General features: G+C 48.7%; 2 protein-coding genes across 6 annotated transcripts in view; one reads left to right on the top strand and one right to left on the bottom strand.

Moving 5' to 3' along the window:
- The window catches only part of PAIP2B (poly(A) binding protein interacting protein 2B), a 33,886-nt gene extending 27,869 nt beyond the window's left edge, over nucleotides 1–6,017 (top strand). The window contains exon 4 of the mRNA XM_059188004.1: nucleotides 814–6,017. Within this exon, the coding sequence (XP_059043987.1) occupies nucleotides 814–870 (57 nt within the window). The 3' untranslated portion in view covers nucleotides 871–6,017. The remainder of the gene's footprint in view (nucleotides 1–813) is intronic.
- Nucleotides 6,018–9,503: 3,486 nt separating this feature from the next.
- Nucleotides 9,504–18,496, bottom strand: NAGK (N-acetylglucosamine kinase). Of its 5 annotated transcripts, none has more exons than XM_059187999.1 (10): nucleotides 18,373–18,496; nucleotides 16,466–16,550; nucleotides 16,207–16,305; nucleotides 15,260–15,401; nucleotides 14,363–14,473; nucleotides 13,579–13,757; nucleotides 12,123–12,221; nucleotides 11,102–11,236; nucleotides 10,543–10,621; nucleotides 9,504–9,886 (listed from the first exon to the last, which is right to left on the bottom strand). In XM_059187999.1, exons 1-10 carry the CDS (start codon nucleotides 18,399–18,401, stop codon nucleotides 9,696–9,698), a joined length of 1,149 nt encoding a protein of 382 aa, XP_059043982.1. In that variant the 5' UTR covers nucleotides 18,402–18,496; the 3' UTR covers nucleotides 9,504–9,695. The 5 variants fall into 5 exon arrangements, with proteins under 5 accessions (XP_059043982.1, XP_059043983.1, XP_059043984.1 ...); XM_059188000.1 differs by having other exon boundaries at nucleotides 11,102–11,199; nucleotides 12,134–12,221; XM_059188001.1 differs by having other exon boundaries at nucleotides 13,579–13,691.
- Between the last annotated feature and the right edge of the window lie 1,018 nt (nucleotides 18,497–19,514).

Genomic DNA, 19,514 nt, shown 5'->3' with positions numbered 1-19,514 from the left:
TACTTTGGGCAAGTCTCTGGCCCATGTTTCTTCACCCATCATCCCATGGGATTTGATAAGAGGGTGCATGGAAGACACCTTGCACCACACATTGCAAAGGGGCAGCATCACCAGCTTTCATTTCCCGCAGTGGGCCTTTCAAAGTAGAATTGGGATCAAGGATAAGAATTTGAACACAGAAGAGGTCTGGTGTCAAATGATCACTTGCTGTTGTTCTTTCCTTTTACTGTTCCTCAAATCTGTATTTATAGTTCTGAATGGTGCGGTTTTGGAAGGAACATTCTCCTAAGAGGCTATCTTCCACTTAAAATTAGAAGACTGGATAAACCAATTTCCTGCCTTTCGTGTTTACTTAAAGTCAGAACTCTGTGAGTGACTTAGTTCTCACAGAACTCACGTTCCAGATGACTGTGCCCTGCGGTTTGCTCAGGTTTTGGACATTCACTAGAGGGTAGATAACCCAAAGAGAATACAGCGAGGTGGGAAATAAAGGGACTGTGGTCACCAGACTGCTTTGGTGGAAAACTTGGATTCTCATCGCGTTAAGGTACCCAGTGAACTGAAAAATTATTTTTGGAGTCAGGCTTCCAGACCTCTAATGAAAGCATCATGAGGCGAACAGGAGTCTAGAGCAGGAAGGAGAAAATGAGGTTGGTCAAGGCTTAGTACGTCAGGAGCCACTGAGAGCAGCCTGGCAATAGCAGCCGGAGCTTTTTTCCCTCTTGGTGGCTGAGAGGAAGGTGCTGGTAATAATGAAGCAGGGAGTAAACAGCTTTTGAAGTGGGATTTATTATCTCTTGGTTCTTATTTCAGAGCAAAAGTAATCTGAACCCGGATGCCAAGGAATTTATTCCAGGAGTGAAGTACTGAGCTGACAGAAAGCTTTGAGGAGAACTTGTATGTCCCCACACCTTGGGATAGCGCTGCACAAAGAGGCAGAGCAGAAGAAGGGGGTGGGGTGGGCGAGGGGTGCACAGTGGGGAAGGGGGATAGTGGTTTAACTTGACACTGTGACTGGAGTAACTAATGTGCTCAGTCTTACTCTACAAGCCTCTGAGTCTCTGAGTATTTCTCTTTTGTTCTACTGACTTTGGTTTGGTGCAGTTTCCTATTGTTATTATTATTATTATTAGCTTTTTGAGTTAAGGATATCGCAGTCTTTTTTTCCCCTTCATCAGGAATGTTCTGCTGTGTGTGTTTAAACAAAACAAGCTGACCAAGAAAATCTGGGTGTTTAAGAATGCCCTTCTCACCCTACTGTACACTTACTGAGGGCAATGTTCATTGCCTAGAGAATTACTTACTGAGTCTGCTAAGCTGGATGAGAAGAGGGACGAGTGGAAGAAGGAGGTGTTGCAAATTGGGGTTCACAGCCCAGCTCCCCTCACCCCGAGGGCTTTCCTGTGATGAAGCAGATTACCATGGCCTGCAAAGCCAGCGTGTTCTTGCCTGGAACCCCGTTCAAGAAAATCCAGACTCCAAGGACTGGTTTCTGGTAACTCTTCTGATGGTTCATGAAAGTTAAAAACCAGCAGTGGTGGGCTGTGACAGTGATTGCCATTGGGGGTCACTCTGTCATTGCTGGCCTGTTCTTAAGTCTCTGCTTACAGCCACCATCAAAGTCATTATTCATTATTTGTGAGGTCAAAGAGCTCTAGGGTGGGTTGGTCACTTTATCCCTCATGGCATCTGGTCCCCTTCTCCTTTCCATACCAACCCTGTTCTGTTTTTGAGAAAAGATATTGTTACCAAAGGAAAAGGAGAGGCATGCTGTGCTGGCCATCAGCTTCACTCTGGAGTAGCCAACCCTGAGTCCTATTAATTGTGTCTTAAGAGTATTTTGGCAATTTTTTGCCAGCCTCATGAAGACTTGGTCCTCCTGGTATCTTCCCTTAGTAAATTATTCCCAGTAACTTTTCCCAAGTAAACATTTTTCAAGACACCAGCAAGAAACTCAGTTTATAATTTGGATGCCTCTTCCCACCTTACAGATTTATGCAAAAGAACTCAAAAAAAGCCTGTTAGAGGGAGTCCTGCTTGACCCATGTGACCATGTGACCCACCAGGACAGTTTCTGTAATTATAAAATTTTGCTGTTGCCATATACCCAGCTTTACAGCTTTTCTAGGTTGAGCTCTTTGGGTATATTCATTTTGTTTTTCCTGACTGTAAAACAGCTGATACTCATAAGGGATTAAACTGCGCACCAGAAGTTGCCTTTGTGTGATAAGAATGTATGTGGCAGAGTCAGGTCTAAAGGAGACCATGTGGAGTCCTGGCCGTTCTCCTAGGATGAGGGTTTGCAGAGGCCTGAGGGGGACAGTGGCTTCTGTATGACTGCTGTTGTGTTGTGTCAGGCTATCAGGAAAAGACCACGTAATGAAATAAAGTCTGTGTAAATTCAGTATGTGGATATGGGTCAGAGGTTGGAAGGAAAGGACCGGTGTCTAGAAAGCTTAGAAATTTCTCCCTTTTCTTAGGTACTCTCTTGTTGACTTTTTTGAATAGCCACAGGCTAATGTCAGATTTAAAATATGAACCCACATCTTTTTCTCATTAGAAGTCTATAGGATGGCATCGTTTAAAGAATGGCCTTCCTCGTTAGGACACATGTCAGAGGAGAGTAGCTTAAGGAGCTCCTATTGCCAGGTGTGCACATTAAATCCCAAAGCCTCTACCTCAAGAGAATGGAACATTTAATTCATTTCCAGGGAGGGCTATGAATAAAGAAACGAGTTTATTGCACCTTCCGCTTTCTTAAAGATTTATTTATTTATTTATTTGACAAAGACACAGCGAGAGAGGGAACACAAGCAAGGGGAGTGGAAGAGGGAGAAGCAGGCTTCCCTTGGAGCAGGGAGCCCCGTGCAGGGCTTGATCCCAGAGCTCTGGGATCATGACCTGAGCCGAAGGCAGACGTTTAAACCAGCTGAGCCACACAGGCACAGCTTCAGTTTTCCAACTGGGGTCATCACCTCTAATGGGGAGAGAGCCTTGGAAGTGCAGGAATAAAGAGGTCTGTCTGTCCCAGGGGCTCCGTTTCCTCCTCCTGTTAGCGTGTCCGAGTTCAGAGTTCTGAAGGTTGCGCAGGGAATATATTGAGACTGCAGGAAGAGCCATTTTCTAGAGTGTGGGCGTCTCCGTCAGAAAGATACAAATGATTCTAGTGTGGCTCCTAGTCTAGAGAGCCCTACAGGGATCCAGATGGAGCCATTTCTTCATCTTGAAGAAGGCTTGCTCTCCTGACCAGGATCGGCTGAGATGTTGGGGGCAGTGCAAAGGGCTTGTCTGTCTGCTTTGGGGTTCCATTTTGGATATCAGTCTGGGGTTTCACCAGGCTGATTTGGTCCGGAGTAAGAGAGCTTCCTGCCAGATGAGCAGCAGAACCTGAGGGCTGGACTTTCCAGTCCCATTCAGACCCGAGAGTCTGCTGGCTCCAGGAGCAGGAAGCAGCTAGCAGCGCTGTGGGCTTGCACTGCAGACAGTTTCTCTCCCGTAGCCCAGCTGTTTTCTCCATCCTTTGTGTGTTGTAAGGCGGGAGCACAGTTGTTACCCAGATCATAAGCTCATCTAGAGAGTTTGCAAGCTCCTCACTAGAAAAAGTGGGGAGGTCTTGTTGGACCTTCGCTGGGGAAAGACTGGGGGCCCCTGTCTCCGACCTTTCCTCGTAGGAACCAATCTGGGTGCATGCCCTCTGGGCACCTTGACCCTTTAAGGGTGAGACAGGTATTTATAAATAGTTATTTTGATGTTGAATTTTAGCCACCACTCTGTTTAAAATTGTTTTGTTGGCAAACTGAAAGTTGGACGATGTGTATAGCAATAGTGTGTGTGTTCTCTCTAAGTGCCAGTTCTGGCTGGGCCCAGGGTAGTTTCTCAGTGACTGGTTTCGGAGTTTTGTGATTGTTGGACTCTAAAACTGCAAGATGAAAATTATTTTATCTCTTGCTCTTCAAGAGAAAAAAAAAAAAAAAAGTCAAGGAAAGGTCTTTTCAACTTCTCCAGGTCTTTGAACCGCAGGAGAAAACTTGACAGCTATAGCCCAGGCCTGAGCACCTGCAGCTGTGAGGCCCTAAGCATTTCAGACCGCAGCTGTGGACTTCTGGGATCACGTGTGGTCAAACCAAGACAGATTGTTAAGGGAGAGGCAGGACTTCAGTTTTCAAAGTCAAAACAGCTGGAGTCTCTTTAATTAAGGTTATAACACTAACGATGGCTTAAAAAATGTTTTTAGGGAAATACTAAGCAGGATTTTTTTAATTGTGTATTGTCCTACCGTCAGTTTTGTCTTGATTTGGGGGAAGCTAGGGAGTAAGGAGGTCATTACAATACTCTGGCAATTCTAGATGTCAGGGAGGAAAGTTGTACAAAGGAGCTGAAGGAAACCATTGACTGAATCCTCTCATGTTAGTGCTGTTGCAGACCCCACATAGAAACCTCGGGTGCCCAGGAATCGACCCTGCTGTGATTGAAGAGGAGAGTTGATCTTCAATAAGGGTCCCAGTATCACAGGTTAATAATGGTTCTTGGTTTAGGCAACGTTTAGGTATGGAAAGAGCAGACACCTCACAAATTCGACCAAGAATTGGACATGGCCACCTGTTGGGGAAGACTCTGTATCCCCAGCCCCTCTCCCCTGGGATAATGCATTCATTTGGGAAATGAGTGGTGAGATTGACCTGGTCCTGTGGGCATTGGGAAACTCTAAGTTATTTACTAGAAAATAGTACAGTGTTTTCACCATGTAACTTGATGCTAAGTGATAATCCCGCCCTACAAATCGAGCCTTCAGAAATGTTCAATGCTTGATGTGTGGTTTGGGAAGCAGGGATTTTTTTTTAACAACTTTATTGAGGCATATTTTACATATAAAATTCACCCATTTCAACTGTACATTTCAGTTATTTTAGTAAGCTTCCGGAGTGGTAAGGCCATAACCATACTCAGTTTTAGACATTTTCCATCCCAGCCATGAGATCCTTCGTGTCCATTTACATGATAATCCCTGCTCCCAGCTCTGGGCAACCACTTATCTTTCTGTCTCTACAAATTTCCCTTTTCTGGGCATCATATCAGTGGAATCCGACAAACTGTGGTCTCTTTTGGCTGGCTTTTCCCCTTAGCATATTTCTGAGTTTCATCCCTGAGCTGTAACTTGTGTTGGTAGTTTATTCTTTTAGAGCACTCAGTAGTGTTCCACTGATAGGCTAATTTTGCCAGCAGGGAATCTTGTAAACTTGGACTTCGGCCCCCTGTGGTCTAAATAGAACCCTCAGAACAGGGGACTCCTGGGCGAGCTGCTGTGAGTGTCCCAGGAACGACTCCTCAGAACCAGCTGTGTCATCAGAGGCTCTGTGTGAGGAGCCGAAACTGCTGCAGAAATTTTTATCATTTTGCAACTTCTTTTTTATAAGGAATTCTTGTGCTGTCTACACAACAGGACTTTTGAAGCATCTGGTAATTTAATGAGTCTGTTTTGAGTGGACACAAAAGTGAAGCCATCCGTACGCTGTTGGCTATTTTACCCTCCAGAACTGGATGGAGGGGAATCACTGAACTTCTGGATACAGTATTGTCTCCGTTACAAAGCTGAACACGTATTAAAGATTGTGCTGCCTTTGTTGGATGGATTTGGAGAGAAGGACGATGGCCAGCAGAGAAGGTCAAGGGGAGAAAGGGAGTAGAGCCTGTGGGACGAGAAGCCCCCGAGGGCCTGTGTGTGGCTTGCTCAGCGGCCTGAAGCGGCTTCGTGCCTCCAGTGGGCAAGTCTTGACTTGCAACTTTGATCCCTGTTTCACAAGTGTTTAACAGCTGTTTTTGTTCCCTTTTTCTCCTCTAAATACACATGATGTGGTAGTTATTAATGTCTTTGGGGGAGGGGCAGGGCTTTACAATAGAAGAAAATGATTTTCATAAAAATAGCAAAAATGGGGAAAAAGTTACTTTTTAAAAATTTTGCTATATAAATCAAATGGCAGCTGTGGAAAAAAGTCTCAATAAAATGAGAATAAAATGCATTTACTTGCCGGCAGTGCTACTGTTTTTCTTATGGTTGGGTGATTGTGTGTGTGTGGTGTGTTTTTGTGAGAGGTTTTTTTTAAAGACTTATTTATTTGAGAAGGGGCTGGAGGGGTCAGAGGGAGAGGGAAGCGAGAAGCTCAAGCAGACTCCCTGCTGAGGACAGAGCCTGATTCGGGCCTTGGTCTCATAATCCGGAGATCATGACCTGAGCTGAAGCCAAGAGACTTGGCCACCCAGGGACCCCTCATGAGAGATTTCAGTCTCAAGATGGATCATGGGTTTAACTGCATCATTTTCCATTCTAAATAGTGTTACGAAGTGGTAAAAGCATTGGTTTGGAAGCTGCAGGCCTGAGTGAATCCCACCTCCAGCACTTTCTTAGTGCCTTCAGCCTGCACCTCAGTTTATCTATAAAGACGTGGCTCCTCCCTCCTAGGACTGCTGTGTAAATTAGACTGAATTTAATTTCAGAATACTGCCCGGCACAAGGAAGGTGCTTAATACATAGTGGCAGTAATACGCACAGTCATGTGTACAGCTTTGAACAAAGGTCGTAACAGGAAATCCTTGGACTTGGAAGGAAATTGGATAGCTGTTATCTTCCGGCTTCAGGGGAAAACTGACTCCTATCTGGAAAACAAGGAAAGCTTCTGAATCTGCCTTTCAACTACTGCAGGTTGAGAGCCTTCTAACTACCAAACACTGTCCTAGGTACCCAGGCTACTGGGTTAACAAGCGGGCATCATCCATTGTTTGGGGGGATGTTTGGTAATTCATATTTATTTGGTTTACACCTAACTTGAACCTCCCAGGGATTCTCGGAGGGGCTTTATCACGTGGCAGAAAGATCATGGGACCAGACCATGGCCCGTGCATTTTGATTTGAGTGCTATTATTTCTTCACTGCCTTCCTAAAACCAGGGGGGGAAAGAGCTGAGCAGACTTGCCTGTGGAGCGCTTTCTGAGATACTCTAGTTATGCATACACGAGGCCTGGACTACGCACATCCTTGAAGATGTGTGTCGACTCATTCACTTAAAACATTTCATTAACCTTACTTGAAGTAGAATACATTACAGAAAAGCAGATATTGTAAATAGGCAGTTCCATAAATTTATGCCAACTTCTCAGTTGGGATAAGGTACTCATTTTTAATCCTCAGAGCACCCTTCACAGCCGTATGACATTCTGTGTTTGCTGAATGGATGTGACAGATAAGGAGACTGTGCTGGTCATGAAATCACCAGGTGGATTATTAAAGCAGCGTGGGCTTCATTTGAGTCCAGTTCTTGTTCTAAGCTCTTGCCTGTCACAAGGCTGTTACAGGTTCATCTCTGATGCCTTGATAGGATGGAATCCCATTAATTGCTCCTTTTATCAAGAAAGTGTAAGTGAAAGGGGAAGACACTCATCAAAAATGACTTCCTGCACCACAACCTCTGGTAACAGAGTCTTACTAACTGGAAAGTAAGCCATTTCATCACATCTCTGGCTAAAGGAACTAGGAACACATTGGATCTTGTACACTTTTATATTATTTTTTAAAATGATTTATTTATGAAAAAGAGACAGTGCGTGCTCAAGTTGGGGAAGCGGCAGAGGAAAAGGGAGAGAGAGAATCCCAAGCAGACCCCCACTGAGCACAGAGCCCGGATCCTGAGATCGTGACCCAAACAGAAATCACAAGTTGGGCTCTCACCAAATGAGCCACCCTGGCACCCCACTGCTTTTTTTTTTCAACTCATATGTATTTAATACTTATGTACCAGGACTAAAAAAATCAAAATATGCTCCTTGCTCAGCTCTCCCACTGGGATAGTAGAGCCTCAACAATGGTAAGGAAAAGAGGTGGCCATATTCTTGAATATTAACTCTTTGTTTATATTCTATGTATAAACTCTCCACCAATGAGATTTTAGATTCTAAACCCAAAATACGGCTTGTTCCTGGTCCCAGGATCATGTAAAAAAACTTCTCCAGGGGCGCCTGGTGGTGCAGTTGATTAGGTGCCCAACTCCTTTTATGGCTCAGGTTGTGATCTCAGGGTCATGAGATCGAGCCCCACATCAGACTCTGCACTAAGCATGAAGTCTGAGATTTTCTCTCTCCCGCCACCCCCACCCCTGCTGCTCAAGCATTCTCTAAAGTAAATAAATCTTAAAACAAAACACCTTCAAAGTTCCCTGCACATTAGTAAGTGTTGTTAGGACTGTGAGATATAGCAAAGACACCTCCTGTGTGTCTTTCTCCTCACTGCAAGCTTTTTACCAGAAGATGTATGGGACTTGCTGAGAGCTGGCCCCTAGTAGTTTGGACCACAGGAGATGTGAAAATGGCTGGCTGTTTCCTCAGAAGGGACTTGGCTTGAGTTCTTATTGTCAAAATCCCGGCTTGTTGGGTTGGGCTAGGGCAAACAGGAGAGCCACTGCCACTCTGTTCTACACTGTGGAAGAAGTGTCACTTGACTTGAGAAACAAGCATCCAAGACCTCTTCAAGGACTTAATCAGCACCCAAAAGCTCTAGGGTAGAGCTCCCTCCAGTGCAGATCCTGGACCTCTACAGCCCAACTCACCCAAGATATTTGGTAGAAATGAACATTTCCACCTCTTCTTGACCTACTGAATCAGACACCTGATGGAGGAGGAAGACAAAGATCTTAGTTGAAAACAAGATCTAGACTAACTGGTGCACATGTTCCATGCCTTCAAATACCTTATGCTCTGAACACCCAGAGAGGCAGCTGTTGAAGGTCAAGATTGTGTCTTCAGTTCACCAAGCACCATGTGCCGCACAAGAGGAAGCTTTGGGCTTGTCTTGACTCATTAAACCAGTAACAGTATCCAGAGGACATTGCTTTTCACCAATGTTCATCATTCGTGTCACACAACAAATGCAGGATGTCGTATTATAACCAGAGCCAGGCTGGAAGTCACGAGGAATAAACAGGCCACCTAGTTGTATCTAATTGGCCTTCTTAGATCTCAGTCATCTTCCCAACCTCTCAAGAATGCTTTCATAGGGGAAAAACTGCAACATGTACCACTTACCTATGAGCACCAAATCCAGTGAGGGAATTCTCCCAGACCAGAATGGTCCCCTCTCCTAAATCCTTCTGGGACCATCAGGGGAGGGTATAAAGTGTCTAAAGTTACTCCCAGTGATGCTCTCCACAGAGAACACTCGGTTCCAGGAAAAACGGCTGGGCAGGAATCATTACTCACCTGGACAGGAGAAATTGAGGTCACAGTTAACTAGCAGCAGCGCGGCGTAGAGGTATGCTAAGGTTGGGGGCAGTGGGGAGGGATGGCACACATGAATTCTCTGCCCAACTGTATGGTGAGCAGATGGCAAACCAAGCGCCAAGCAGCAAGGCACCGGGCTGTAAGTTCTGACCTAGAACTGTTCCTGAGCTCTCTGGGATGGCCACTGGTAGATGCACTCAGGATATACACAGCAAGTGTGCTTGACAACACAATCTAACTGGGGAGTGGATAAAGTGCATTTATTTTCTTTTATATGTGTTTGTTTTTTAAAAAAAAGAAAAAAAAAGCCTCCTTTCCAGCACCCAGTGTCCACAGTGCTAGGCTTGTCTGGTTTAATGAGTCACGACAAGCCCAAAGCTTCCTCTTGGGCAGCACATGGTGCTAGGCGGGGTGGAGCCAGGGCCAGCCCCCTAGGAGAAGGTGTGGAAGTAGAAGGCAACAGTGTTGGCAGCATAGTCCATGGGGAGGCGATGTCCGATGTGCCTGGCCCCGAGGCTGGCCCCACCCAGGGCAGAGGAATGTCGCAGCTTCAGTAGGGTGAAGCCAGAGAAGGAGTTCTGAGCCTGGGTCTCTCGGCCCTGGGTCAGCGCCAGAAGGAAACCTGAAGGGAGAGAGAGTAGAGGGTGGAGGGTGGAGGTGAGAGTAGACCAGCTCTCCCTGGTCGAGACCAGGAGAAGGTGGGACAGTGACACGGAGGGAAGGGAGAAGCCCAGGCCCTGAGGCATTCCTGTGCAGGTCCCCAAGAGGCCCACCCACCAAGTCCCTAACAGGCAGGGCACCAGGGGACAGGAACCCAGTAATGGCCTTTGGATACTAGAACCTGCAGCCAGCCCGTACCCAGTGCTGGGAACTCCAAGGAAGCAAGAGGGTCCTCCCAACTGCTTCAGAATGTCTAATGACACAGCTACATGAACCAACACTTCAAGGGTGAAGAAGGCCCCTCTTCTACCTTCTGGCTGCAACTGTGTTGACTACAGAGGTCACCACATGCTGGCCAGAAGCTCTGATCTCAAGGGAGGTATGTCTTTAATTTTTAAGAAGTGGTGTGTATTTAATAAATCCTTTAAAACAAAAGCATCTTTTAAGAGTTCAGGGAAGCTGGGTGAGACACCATAAAAGGGCTCCCTGGCAGACTGTGGGCGGAGGGCTGTGGCCTGTGCAGGCCTCAGGAGCCAAGTCTCAAGTCTTCCCCCTGGGACAAGCAGCTTTCCCGAGTAACCCCACCCTCGACCCGTCTATCACCCACCCTAGGCTCACCTTTCTTCAGCAGCTCCCAGCTCTTCCACACAGAGCCCACACACAGGATGGGTAGGCCCATCTCCCCCTGAAACAAGACCTGGTGAAGAGCAGAAATGGACACTGGGGTGACCACACCTCTCCAACGCTGAAGCAGATGGTCTCTTAAGACCAGCCCACCTGCTCCCAGATACTCTCCCTCTAGCCAGGTGGACTGAAGAAAAGGGTTGAAAAGGGAGGAAAACAGGGAGACTCAAAAAGCCAAGAGAGAGAATGGAAGGGAAAAAAGGTGAAGCAACAATACAGAGGCAGGAAAGAGAAGGGGGGGAAATGGATGGAAACATGCACCGTGTTCAAGCAGTGGACTATATATAAACACAGGCTTCGGGCCAGCCACAGAAGGGAGGCACCAGACCCGAGAGCTCTTACGTGTTAGAGACTATACAGAGTTCTTCTCACACCCTAAGTCCATTTAAAATCATGCCCCTCTTTACGGAGTTTGATGGGACAGTCTCATCCCTAATGGGAAAGAGCCAGATCTGGCCCAGCAACATCCAGATTTCATTTCCCATCGACTTACCGGGTCGATCTCAGGCAACACTGCCACCACGTGTCTGCCGAGCATCTCCCCAGCCTTCCTGAAGATAAACTGGGAGAGGGCGTCCCCCTCCCGAGCACCTGGGGCGGGATTGGGGGGAAGGGAGCTGGTGAGTACCTGTTGCAGGGGAGAAACAGGAGGAGCACCTAGAGCTAGCAAAGCTCTAAATTAGGAATAGATGCCCACCTCATGGCATGTAGGGAGACAAGCCTCCAAAAGCGGTCCTCCATCCTTACTGCCCTGCCCCAACCAGGTACTTCCACCCGAGCAGGGGTGTCCTGTCCTGAGGTGGGTCACTCCAGGCGCAGAAGGGCAGCCCCCACTAGAGGAGCACAGTAGCATCTGGCCTGTACTCCAGCTTACTGAGTCTGTCCCCGAAGGTGTCTCATCTCTGGGGACCCTACTTGAGCAGCGGGCTGACGTGCTCCTGCCCCACCCACCATCCAATAGTCTGCGGTCTGCCCCCCACCCAGCTCTGCTCCAAAAGGGCCTCAGTACAGCAAGAGAGGCCTACAATGCAGTTACACTGCAGGAATCCAAGTGAGGGGAGTATGAACCTTATAGTGGAGAAACAGCACTGTGGAGACAAGCAAGCCCTACGGTTTAGCTTTTCCTGAGCATTAGCGCCCCCCCACGCCAACCCACCATGCCAAACCTCTCTATGATCTCCTAGTTCTTCAGATATCTTTAGTTTTTGTTTGTTTTAATTACAGATTTGCCCAAAGGACAACTGCTTCATACATTTCTCGGAAACAGACACACGGCCTCCCCAAGCCATGACAGCCATCAAGAAAATCAGAGATAATATAAAACAATTATCAGTGCACCCCACATGTCCTTCTGGCTCCAGCCCAAGGCATCCTAGTACCAAGCTGCATGAGGGCAGAGAACTGAAGTCACTTGGTCAAAGGGAAATTAGCTTCTAGTTCTCATATGAACCCCATTCCATCCTATAATGAGGGAAAACTTTGGGGAACAAAACCAAATAAAACCCTGTACCCACCCCTCCAGTACCTTCTGCAATTTTCTGGCAAAACCCAGCAAATCGGCATTTATCAAAGTCCCTATACAGGTGGGTGAGGATTCCTAGCCGGTCTGACACCTGAGAGACAGAGAAAGGGGCACAGAGAGTCATCAGAAGCAAAGAAAAATGCACAGTCTGCCCACCCAAGTTGATCTTCCTGATGTCTCTGAGAAGCTGGAATAATGTTTGTTTTTTTTAAGCTCTAGAAAGTACAAAGATTTGAGATTTCTCATTTGAGGCAGGTTCTTTGTTTTCCCCACATGAATCCCATCACTCCTTACAGATGAGCCTGGATACATACAGCACAGGGCACAGATCTGTGAGCACGAAAGTGTGTTCTGTAGTTCTTAGAGGTGCTCCTGAAAAGATTTCTTTGACGAGAGGAATCTAAGGACTACTGCATGTCGCAACTCTCCAAGTCACAGGGTGCATTCGCAAATTAAAGGCCCTGTGAAGTCCTGCACCGAGAAATCTGCTTGTTTCTCCCAAACTTCTCTGACCACAGAAAGTCCTTCTCTCACTCTAACAAATGGCCTCTGCAGGTCCTAAGGGAGGGGCACTTTCCCAGAGCACACACTAAGACGAAGAAGGGGGGCTCTCAATGTGAGCACTTAAAGCAATACAGTAAGCATATTCTGCACACAATCTCATTTAATTCTTGTAATGACTTTGTGAGAACGCCTAAGGGTAATAGATGGCGTGGGAGACCCACCAACTGGGTTTAGAACCAATCTGGTGGGTTGGGGTAGCTTAACTGCATCTCCCACAGCAGCTACTATCGAAAGGGATTTGTCTTCCTCCTCCCTCCCTATACAGATCTGCCTTCCAGCATCTCTAATCTCCTTCCTTGAGCCCATCGCCAGCACACATAAGCAGCTGCCACGCACAGAGGTCTATTGGGTAGACTTACCTTCCTTCTCCTCTTCCCTTTTACTTTGGGTTCAGCTAAAAATAGCTGTTTCCTACTCCACTACAAATACGCATGGCCCAGACTGAGGAAAGCCCTGGGTAGGAGGCTACACCTCCCCCAAGAACCCTCCCTCTTTAACGGGCTCTCCTCCCTGACCCATATGGGCCAGAAGCAGTTCAGTCTGAGTACCCTGTCTCCTGATCTCACCCAGCACTTCTCGCTCCAGCCTGAAACGGCATCTACCTTCACCTCCCAGCAGGGCCTAGCTGCCCAAGCATGAATTCTAGCTAACCATTTGGCCCCAGCCTGCCCATTCCACGTGCCTGACATTCTCCCCTTGGCACACACCACCCACGTTATCATGAATCCTGTCCTCACCTAGAATTTCTCCAACCTCCAGCTCTGACCCACAATTCACCCCAACTTCCCTTCAGCTCACCCAGTTCTTCTCCTACATTCACTCCTGCTCAGTATGCCACTGCCCCATCCCAGGGGCGCATGTTCACCAGAGGCAGGGGAAGGTACCTGGAAATAGTCAAACATGATGTATTTCATGAAGCCAATGTCATGAGGAGCCACCTCCAAGTTGTCGATAGAGTCAAACACTATTTTCACTGCTTGGTGTGCAATCCAGTAGGCTGTGGAGGGCAGAGAGGGCGAAGATGGGACGATCTCCCTGAGTCCACAGACCAGGAAACTCAGACCTAGACAGTTTAGTGACCAGCTTGGGTATTACAGCAAATTAGGTGCCCCGATTTCAACTGTATGACCTATCCACAAAAGGGAAGCAAGGGGGAAAACAATAGGTAAGGCCAAGTCACACCAGCTCCTACCCAAAAACAAAGACAAGGAGAGTCCACTGTCACAAAGACCACCGCAGTCACTGCCATGAGCTGGCCCCAGAGGCCCCTAGGTATACCTACTACCTACAAAGAGGTCATGCAGGAGGAGTTTCTATAGCCCTTTCCTATTAGCAGACTGGTCCAGCATGTCCTGGCACCTGTGGCCTTAACCTTTATAGTGTCCACACAGGTGGACAACAACTATTATACCGAGGCTTGAATCTGAACCTGGATACAGATCACCGCTGCAGACCAAGGTCGGCCACTCGTCCAAGGTCAGCCACGAGTCTGCCATCGCATCTCTGTGTTCTCTCAGTCATTACCCTGGACTCAGAGGATCTTTTCAGGAGCTATCCCTGGAGAGCCACAAGGGGTTGGTGGCCAAGGTCAGGGGAGAGGAAGACAGAGAGCTGCAGGAACGGAAGGGTCCAGGGCCCCAGAGCCAGGCCCGGCTGGCATGGACTCACCTGAGCCCTCGTCCCCCATCATGTGGCCCCAGCCACCACAGCCACTCTCCGAGCCATCGGGGTTGATGAGCCTGCAGTTGGAACCTGTCCCAGAGATGAGCACGATCCCACCTGGGGAAAGGGAATAGGGAGGCTCAGTGTGGCCAAGGCCCTGCACGGAGCACACAGCTTCTGACTGAGGAAAGAGGGCAGAAACCAGCCCTGGGATCATCACCCAGTCTTGTACAGAAAAGTGAGCCCAGCTAGTTTCCCACCTGAAAGTGGACGACCTGAGTCTCAAAGAGCTCCAGTCTATACAGAGCCCTTCTCTGAGAGACGAAGAGGAACATAAGCCAGCCTCCTTGCCAAGCTAAGTGACTACCTGACTTACCACGCTATCTATTAAGAACCAACGATCACGCTAGACCCTGTTCACACAGTGATACTCATTCAACATCCTAAATCTCATTTGTGAATACAGTAACCTCCATTTCATAGAGGAGGGCATTGAAACCCACGAGTTCCATAACTTCTCTAAGATGGTACTACTCATAAAACAGGAACAGAGCTTCAAATGCTGAGCTCAGGATACCAGGCCTTTTACACTAGCACAGAGCTCCGCCCAGTTTTCTTCTTGGCCCTTAACTGCTCTCCCAGCCAGCCTCACCCCTGCACCACCCCAGGGGCTCCCTCCTCTGGAGCAGAGTCTACAGGCTGACAGATACAGTTCTGCCCCCCCACCTTCTGTCCAGTTGGTGCTCTGGCAGGGGGACTTAAGCCAATAAAAAGAGCAGGGAGAAGAGCGCGGGGTGTGCTGGAGGCCACCTTCCAGGTACTGCTGGACAAGTTCCGTCAGCTCCAACCAAGGGGCTTTCCCCAGAAAACCAGTTCTCAACCTCACCCCGCCCTCCTCCTCACCAGCCTCCGTCGCTGTGGCGATGGAGCCCGCGGCGTCTGTGGTAATTAAGTAGCTGTCGCTCAGGTGGGGAAATCGGTTCTTCAGCTCCTCTGTCAGGACCCTCAGTGCGTCCTCCTGCTCCCCACCGCTCAGGGACAAGCCCTAGGCCGTGTGGGATGGGAGCGAGTGAGCAAAGTGACCAGACCCAGCTCCCTTCTCCAACCCCTCCCTTCCTGGTGTCTACCCCAACTCTGTACATCTGGGCACACCCTGCTTAGTCAGCTCCAGTCCTCCTGCCGCCCCACACGATGACCCACCAGGTGCTGCTGGCGGCAAGAAGAACCTGGTCTGGGAATGAACCCAGAGAGGGGACTCAACACTGCCAAGTTTGGGGGGTGGGAGGGTTAGCAGTGCCCTTAAGGGAAAAGTCAGGCAAGAGAGCAAGCAGAGGAGGTGGGCTTGGTGTGGACTACAAGGGGCTTAGCTGTGCCTGCAGAACCGTCATTGAGGCTACCGCCAGGGGGCAGTTGGAGCCCCAGCAACTGGAGAGAAACATCTGAGCTGAGACTCACAGTGGACATTAAAGGAGTGCTTACGGCTCTACGCTAAGCACTTTGGAATGTACCATGCCATTATTCTTAGCTGACCACTGAGGTAGCTACCGTTACCTGCATTTCCCAAATGAGACCGAAGCTTGGTGGAGGTAAGTAGCCTGCTAAGGGTCTCACAGATGTTGAGTGACAAAACTGGTATTCAAACCAGGGTCTCTGTGGTTCTCCAAAGCCCTGGGCTCTTCCCATCCTTATGGCTTGTAGGTGACAACTGAAGCCATAAGAATGAGTGAGAACATGTATTTCTAGACCAGAGACTAAGCCCTCAAAGCCTTTCATCCTGCAGTCTTCAGACTCACCTAGGCAAAATCGCTGTGTTTCTGTGCCTTCATTCCCAGGATCGACCCCAGACTCACCAGGCTTCGTAGAGGGACCAGAGGATCCAGCCCTGCTTCCAGTTTGGCCCTGTTCACCATCTCGTTGATCCTCTCCACACACTTGTCTATCCCGATTAGCTGGCCCCAATCAAGGGAAGGAGGAGTTACAAAGTCTTGCATGACCCATGTTGCCCCTACAGGCTGTTATACTCGGCCCCAGCCACCATCTTGATGGGAGTTACAGAGAATAAAACCACAACCACAAAGAAACCCACCAGTCCCTCAGTGTGGTCTTTACCCAGTGATTTGTGCTGAGTCCATCTGCTTCTGCCACAATCTGCCCGTCCTCTGAGAGTAAAAGGACCTTGGACCGTGAGCCTCCCCTAGAGAACACAAAGGGGCACTCAGTCTTGCTCTGACGAACCTACAGGGACAGCTAAGCTCCAGGGGTCCTAGTCCCAGGCAGAGCCCAGGTGACAACTTTGCCAAACCCAATTCCCATTCCCAAGCCCACTTCTGGTTTGATACGCTCCTGGACTGAAATGTTGCTTCTGCACAGCTTCCCTCAGGGATGTCCTATTTATCCTGTAAGACCCTACTTCTCTATCATCTAGTACTTGAAACCTCTGACGTGTGGCCTACCGCCACAGCTCCATTCATTGGGCCACATCAGTGTCCCTATAAATTGTAAAGATTCTGATAAGAGCCTATAGTTGTTTTTCTGTCTGCCTCTCACGAAACTACAAACTCCACTGTGCCAAGCTCCAGATCCTTCATCCATTTTCCTGCTTGGCACAGGCCAACACTCAGGAAATGTGACTAAAGGGAGTGGCGCATGTCTCTGCTTCTTTCATAATAGCTAAAGGCTGCCTTTCTTTTTTTTTTTTTTTTTTTTTTTTAAAGGCTGCCTTTCAAGATCCAGCTACAGCTGCCAAGTTCTTCAAGACACCCTCAGGAGAAACACTGACGAGAGGGCAGAAGAGAGTTTATACCTACTTAAGGAACCAAATGGTGAAATGCTTATTACTGGGGGAAATGGTAGTTTGGATGGAGGTCTGTGGTGTGATGTATGTTTCTTTATTGATCAGAACTCTTGGGAATATCGGAAAAGGACACTAAAGACCTGCTGATCAACCTCAAAGGTGACAAGAAGTTTCGAGGGGTAGTTAATGAACAAGGCAGCAGATTCAAAGTCCAAAAGAATCTCTTGACAATCTAGAGAAACAGGTCATATCTTACACATGAATATAACAGCGATGAGCCCAAGCTCCTATACTGAATTTTTTTTTTTTCCTATACTGAATTAAAAAAAAAAAAGTGCAACAGATGCAGAATGGGGGAGATAAACCTTAACAATTTACATTTAAAAATAAATAAATAAAAAGACATGGGGGTCTGTGAGTCTGTACAGCATACAAGTAATCCTAATCTCGGATTCAAAAGTAAGTGTCCAGGCTGTGACAAGAGCCACTCTCTATTTGCCCAGATTTCACACCCAGATTCACAGAATGCTTTCGCTGGCAGGGGACTTGTCATTCATCCCCCTTCTCACTATACACATGGGGTAAATGAAGCCCAGATTGGGCAAAAGCCTTGCCCATAGTCCTAGGAAGAAGCCGTATTACAAGAAGTCCAGTAAGCAAGTTTCTAAGAAGGAAAAATGTAAGAATGACAGAGGGTTCATCTGGAATGCTGACAAGAACGGGGAGTTCCAGACATCAGGACAGGCTAGCACTTCGGTTGGCTGCCTGTTGTAGCTACCAGATCCCCTCTGGCAAGGGTCTTTGTCCCCCGCTTCCACCACACTCCCACTCCCCTCACCCCCCAGCAACTTCACACCTGACACCTGTTCAAGCTCAACTCTCTCAGCCATCCCGAGCTTCTAGATCTGGCGGGGGGCGGGGGGGGCGGTGAAGTGGGTCGTTCGCCGGAGAAAGGGGTGTGGTTCCGCCGTGAAACATAAAAGACCCCCCGCGCGCGCCTCGGGTGTGGCCGTGCACTCGCAGAGTCCCGCAAGTCCTCGGGCACTGAAGCGCGTGCACACACCCCTTCACCACAAGGCCCCGCAAGTCAGAAGCCCAAAGTGGCCGGACCCTAACGTGGTAGGTCACCAGCATGCCAACCTGGCACCGGGCTTCCCGCCTTTCGCCCTCCGGCCGCTTCTCAGCCGCCCTTCCCGGACTCTCTCCGCGAAGCGGCACTCACCCCTCCACGCCGCCGTAGAGAGCCGCCATGCCCTAGCTGCTGCCGCCGCCCAAGTTGCCGCACTTTGCTCCTCTCCCCTACTCCCGGCCCTGCCGGCTTGCTGGTCACGTGCGGGGCGGGGCAGTGCGGTTGACTGGGTACGTCGTGTGCGCGGGGCGGGGCGACACTCTCAGACGGGGCGAGCGCGGTCCCCAGCGGCTCCTCTACACTCCTGCTTGCCGCCTGCGCACCTCTTGTACCCTGCCTCCGGAGATGGATGCGGGATTCCAAGCGCAGCAACCAGAAGCGGGTGTCGGGCTCCCACCCACTGGACAAGTCCCTGCCGTGCCCACGCCCCGCCCCACCAGTGCCCGGAAGTTGCCGCCAGCTCGGCCTTCCGCGTTGGCACTGCTAAGAGCCCGGGTGATCAGTGCGTCGTTGAGCAGGGGGGGGCGGTCTGCGTAAGGGATGGGGGAGGAGCTGCCTTAAAAATTGGGCAGCAACCTCTTTGACCTCAAGCGCAGCAACTTCTTCCTAGGGACATTGCCAAAGACAATAGAAGCAAGGGCAAAAATGAACTATTGGGATTTCATCAAGATCAACAGCTTTTGCACAGCAAAGGAAACAGTCAACAAAACCAAGACAACTGACAGAATGGGAGAAGATATTTGCAAAGGACATATCAGATAAAGGGCTAGTATCCAAAATCTATAAAGAACCTAGCAAACTCAACACCCAAAGAACAAATAATCTAATCAAGAAGTGGGCAGAGGACATGAACAGACATTTCTGCAAAGAAGACATCCAGATGGCCAACAGACACATGAAAAAGTGCTCCATATCACTCGGCATCAGGGAAATACAAATCAGAACCACAATGAGATACCACCTCACACCAGTTAGAATGGCTAAAATTAACAAGTCAAGAAATGACAGATGCTGGCGAGGATGCAGTGAGAGGGGAACCCTCCTACACTGTTAGTAGGAATGCAAGCTGGTGCAACCACTCTGGAAAACAGTGTGGAGGTTCTTCAAAAAACTGAAAATAGAGCTACCCTATGACCCAGTGATTGCACTACTGGGTATATATCCTAAAGATACAAACGTGGTGCTCCAAAGGGGCATGTGCACCCGAATGTTTATAGCAGCAATGTCCACAATAG

This window comes from Mustela lutreola, chromosome 9 (assembly GCF_030435805.1).
Source record: "Mustela lutreola isolate mMusLut2 chromosome 9, mMusLut2.pri, whole genome shotgun sequence".
In the NCBI taxonomy this organism is placed as follows: Eukaryota; Metazoa; Chordata; class Mammalia; order Carnivora; family Mustelidae; genus Mustela; species Mustela lutreola.
The sequence above is the reverse complement of the archived record's forward strand: the minus strand, read 5'-3'. Positions and strand labels throughout refer to the sequence as shown.

Excerpts from the sequence above, each read along its gene's own strand:
- NAGK (XM_059187999.1), bottom strand. The coding sequence starts at position 18,401 with ATGGCGGCTCTCTACGGCGGCGTGGAGGG. Across the intron at positions 14,474-15,259 it reads CGCCACAGCGACGGAGGCTG|GTGGGATCGTGCTCATCTCT; the intron begins GTGAGGAGGAGG and ends CCCTTTCCCCAG. Across the intron at positions 12,222-13,578 it reads TCATGTTTGACTATTTCCAG|GTGTCAGACCGGCTAGGAAT; the intron begins GTACCTTCCCCT and ends TCTGTCTCTCAG.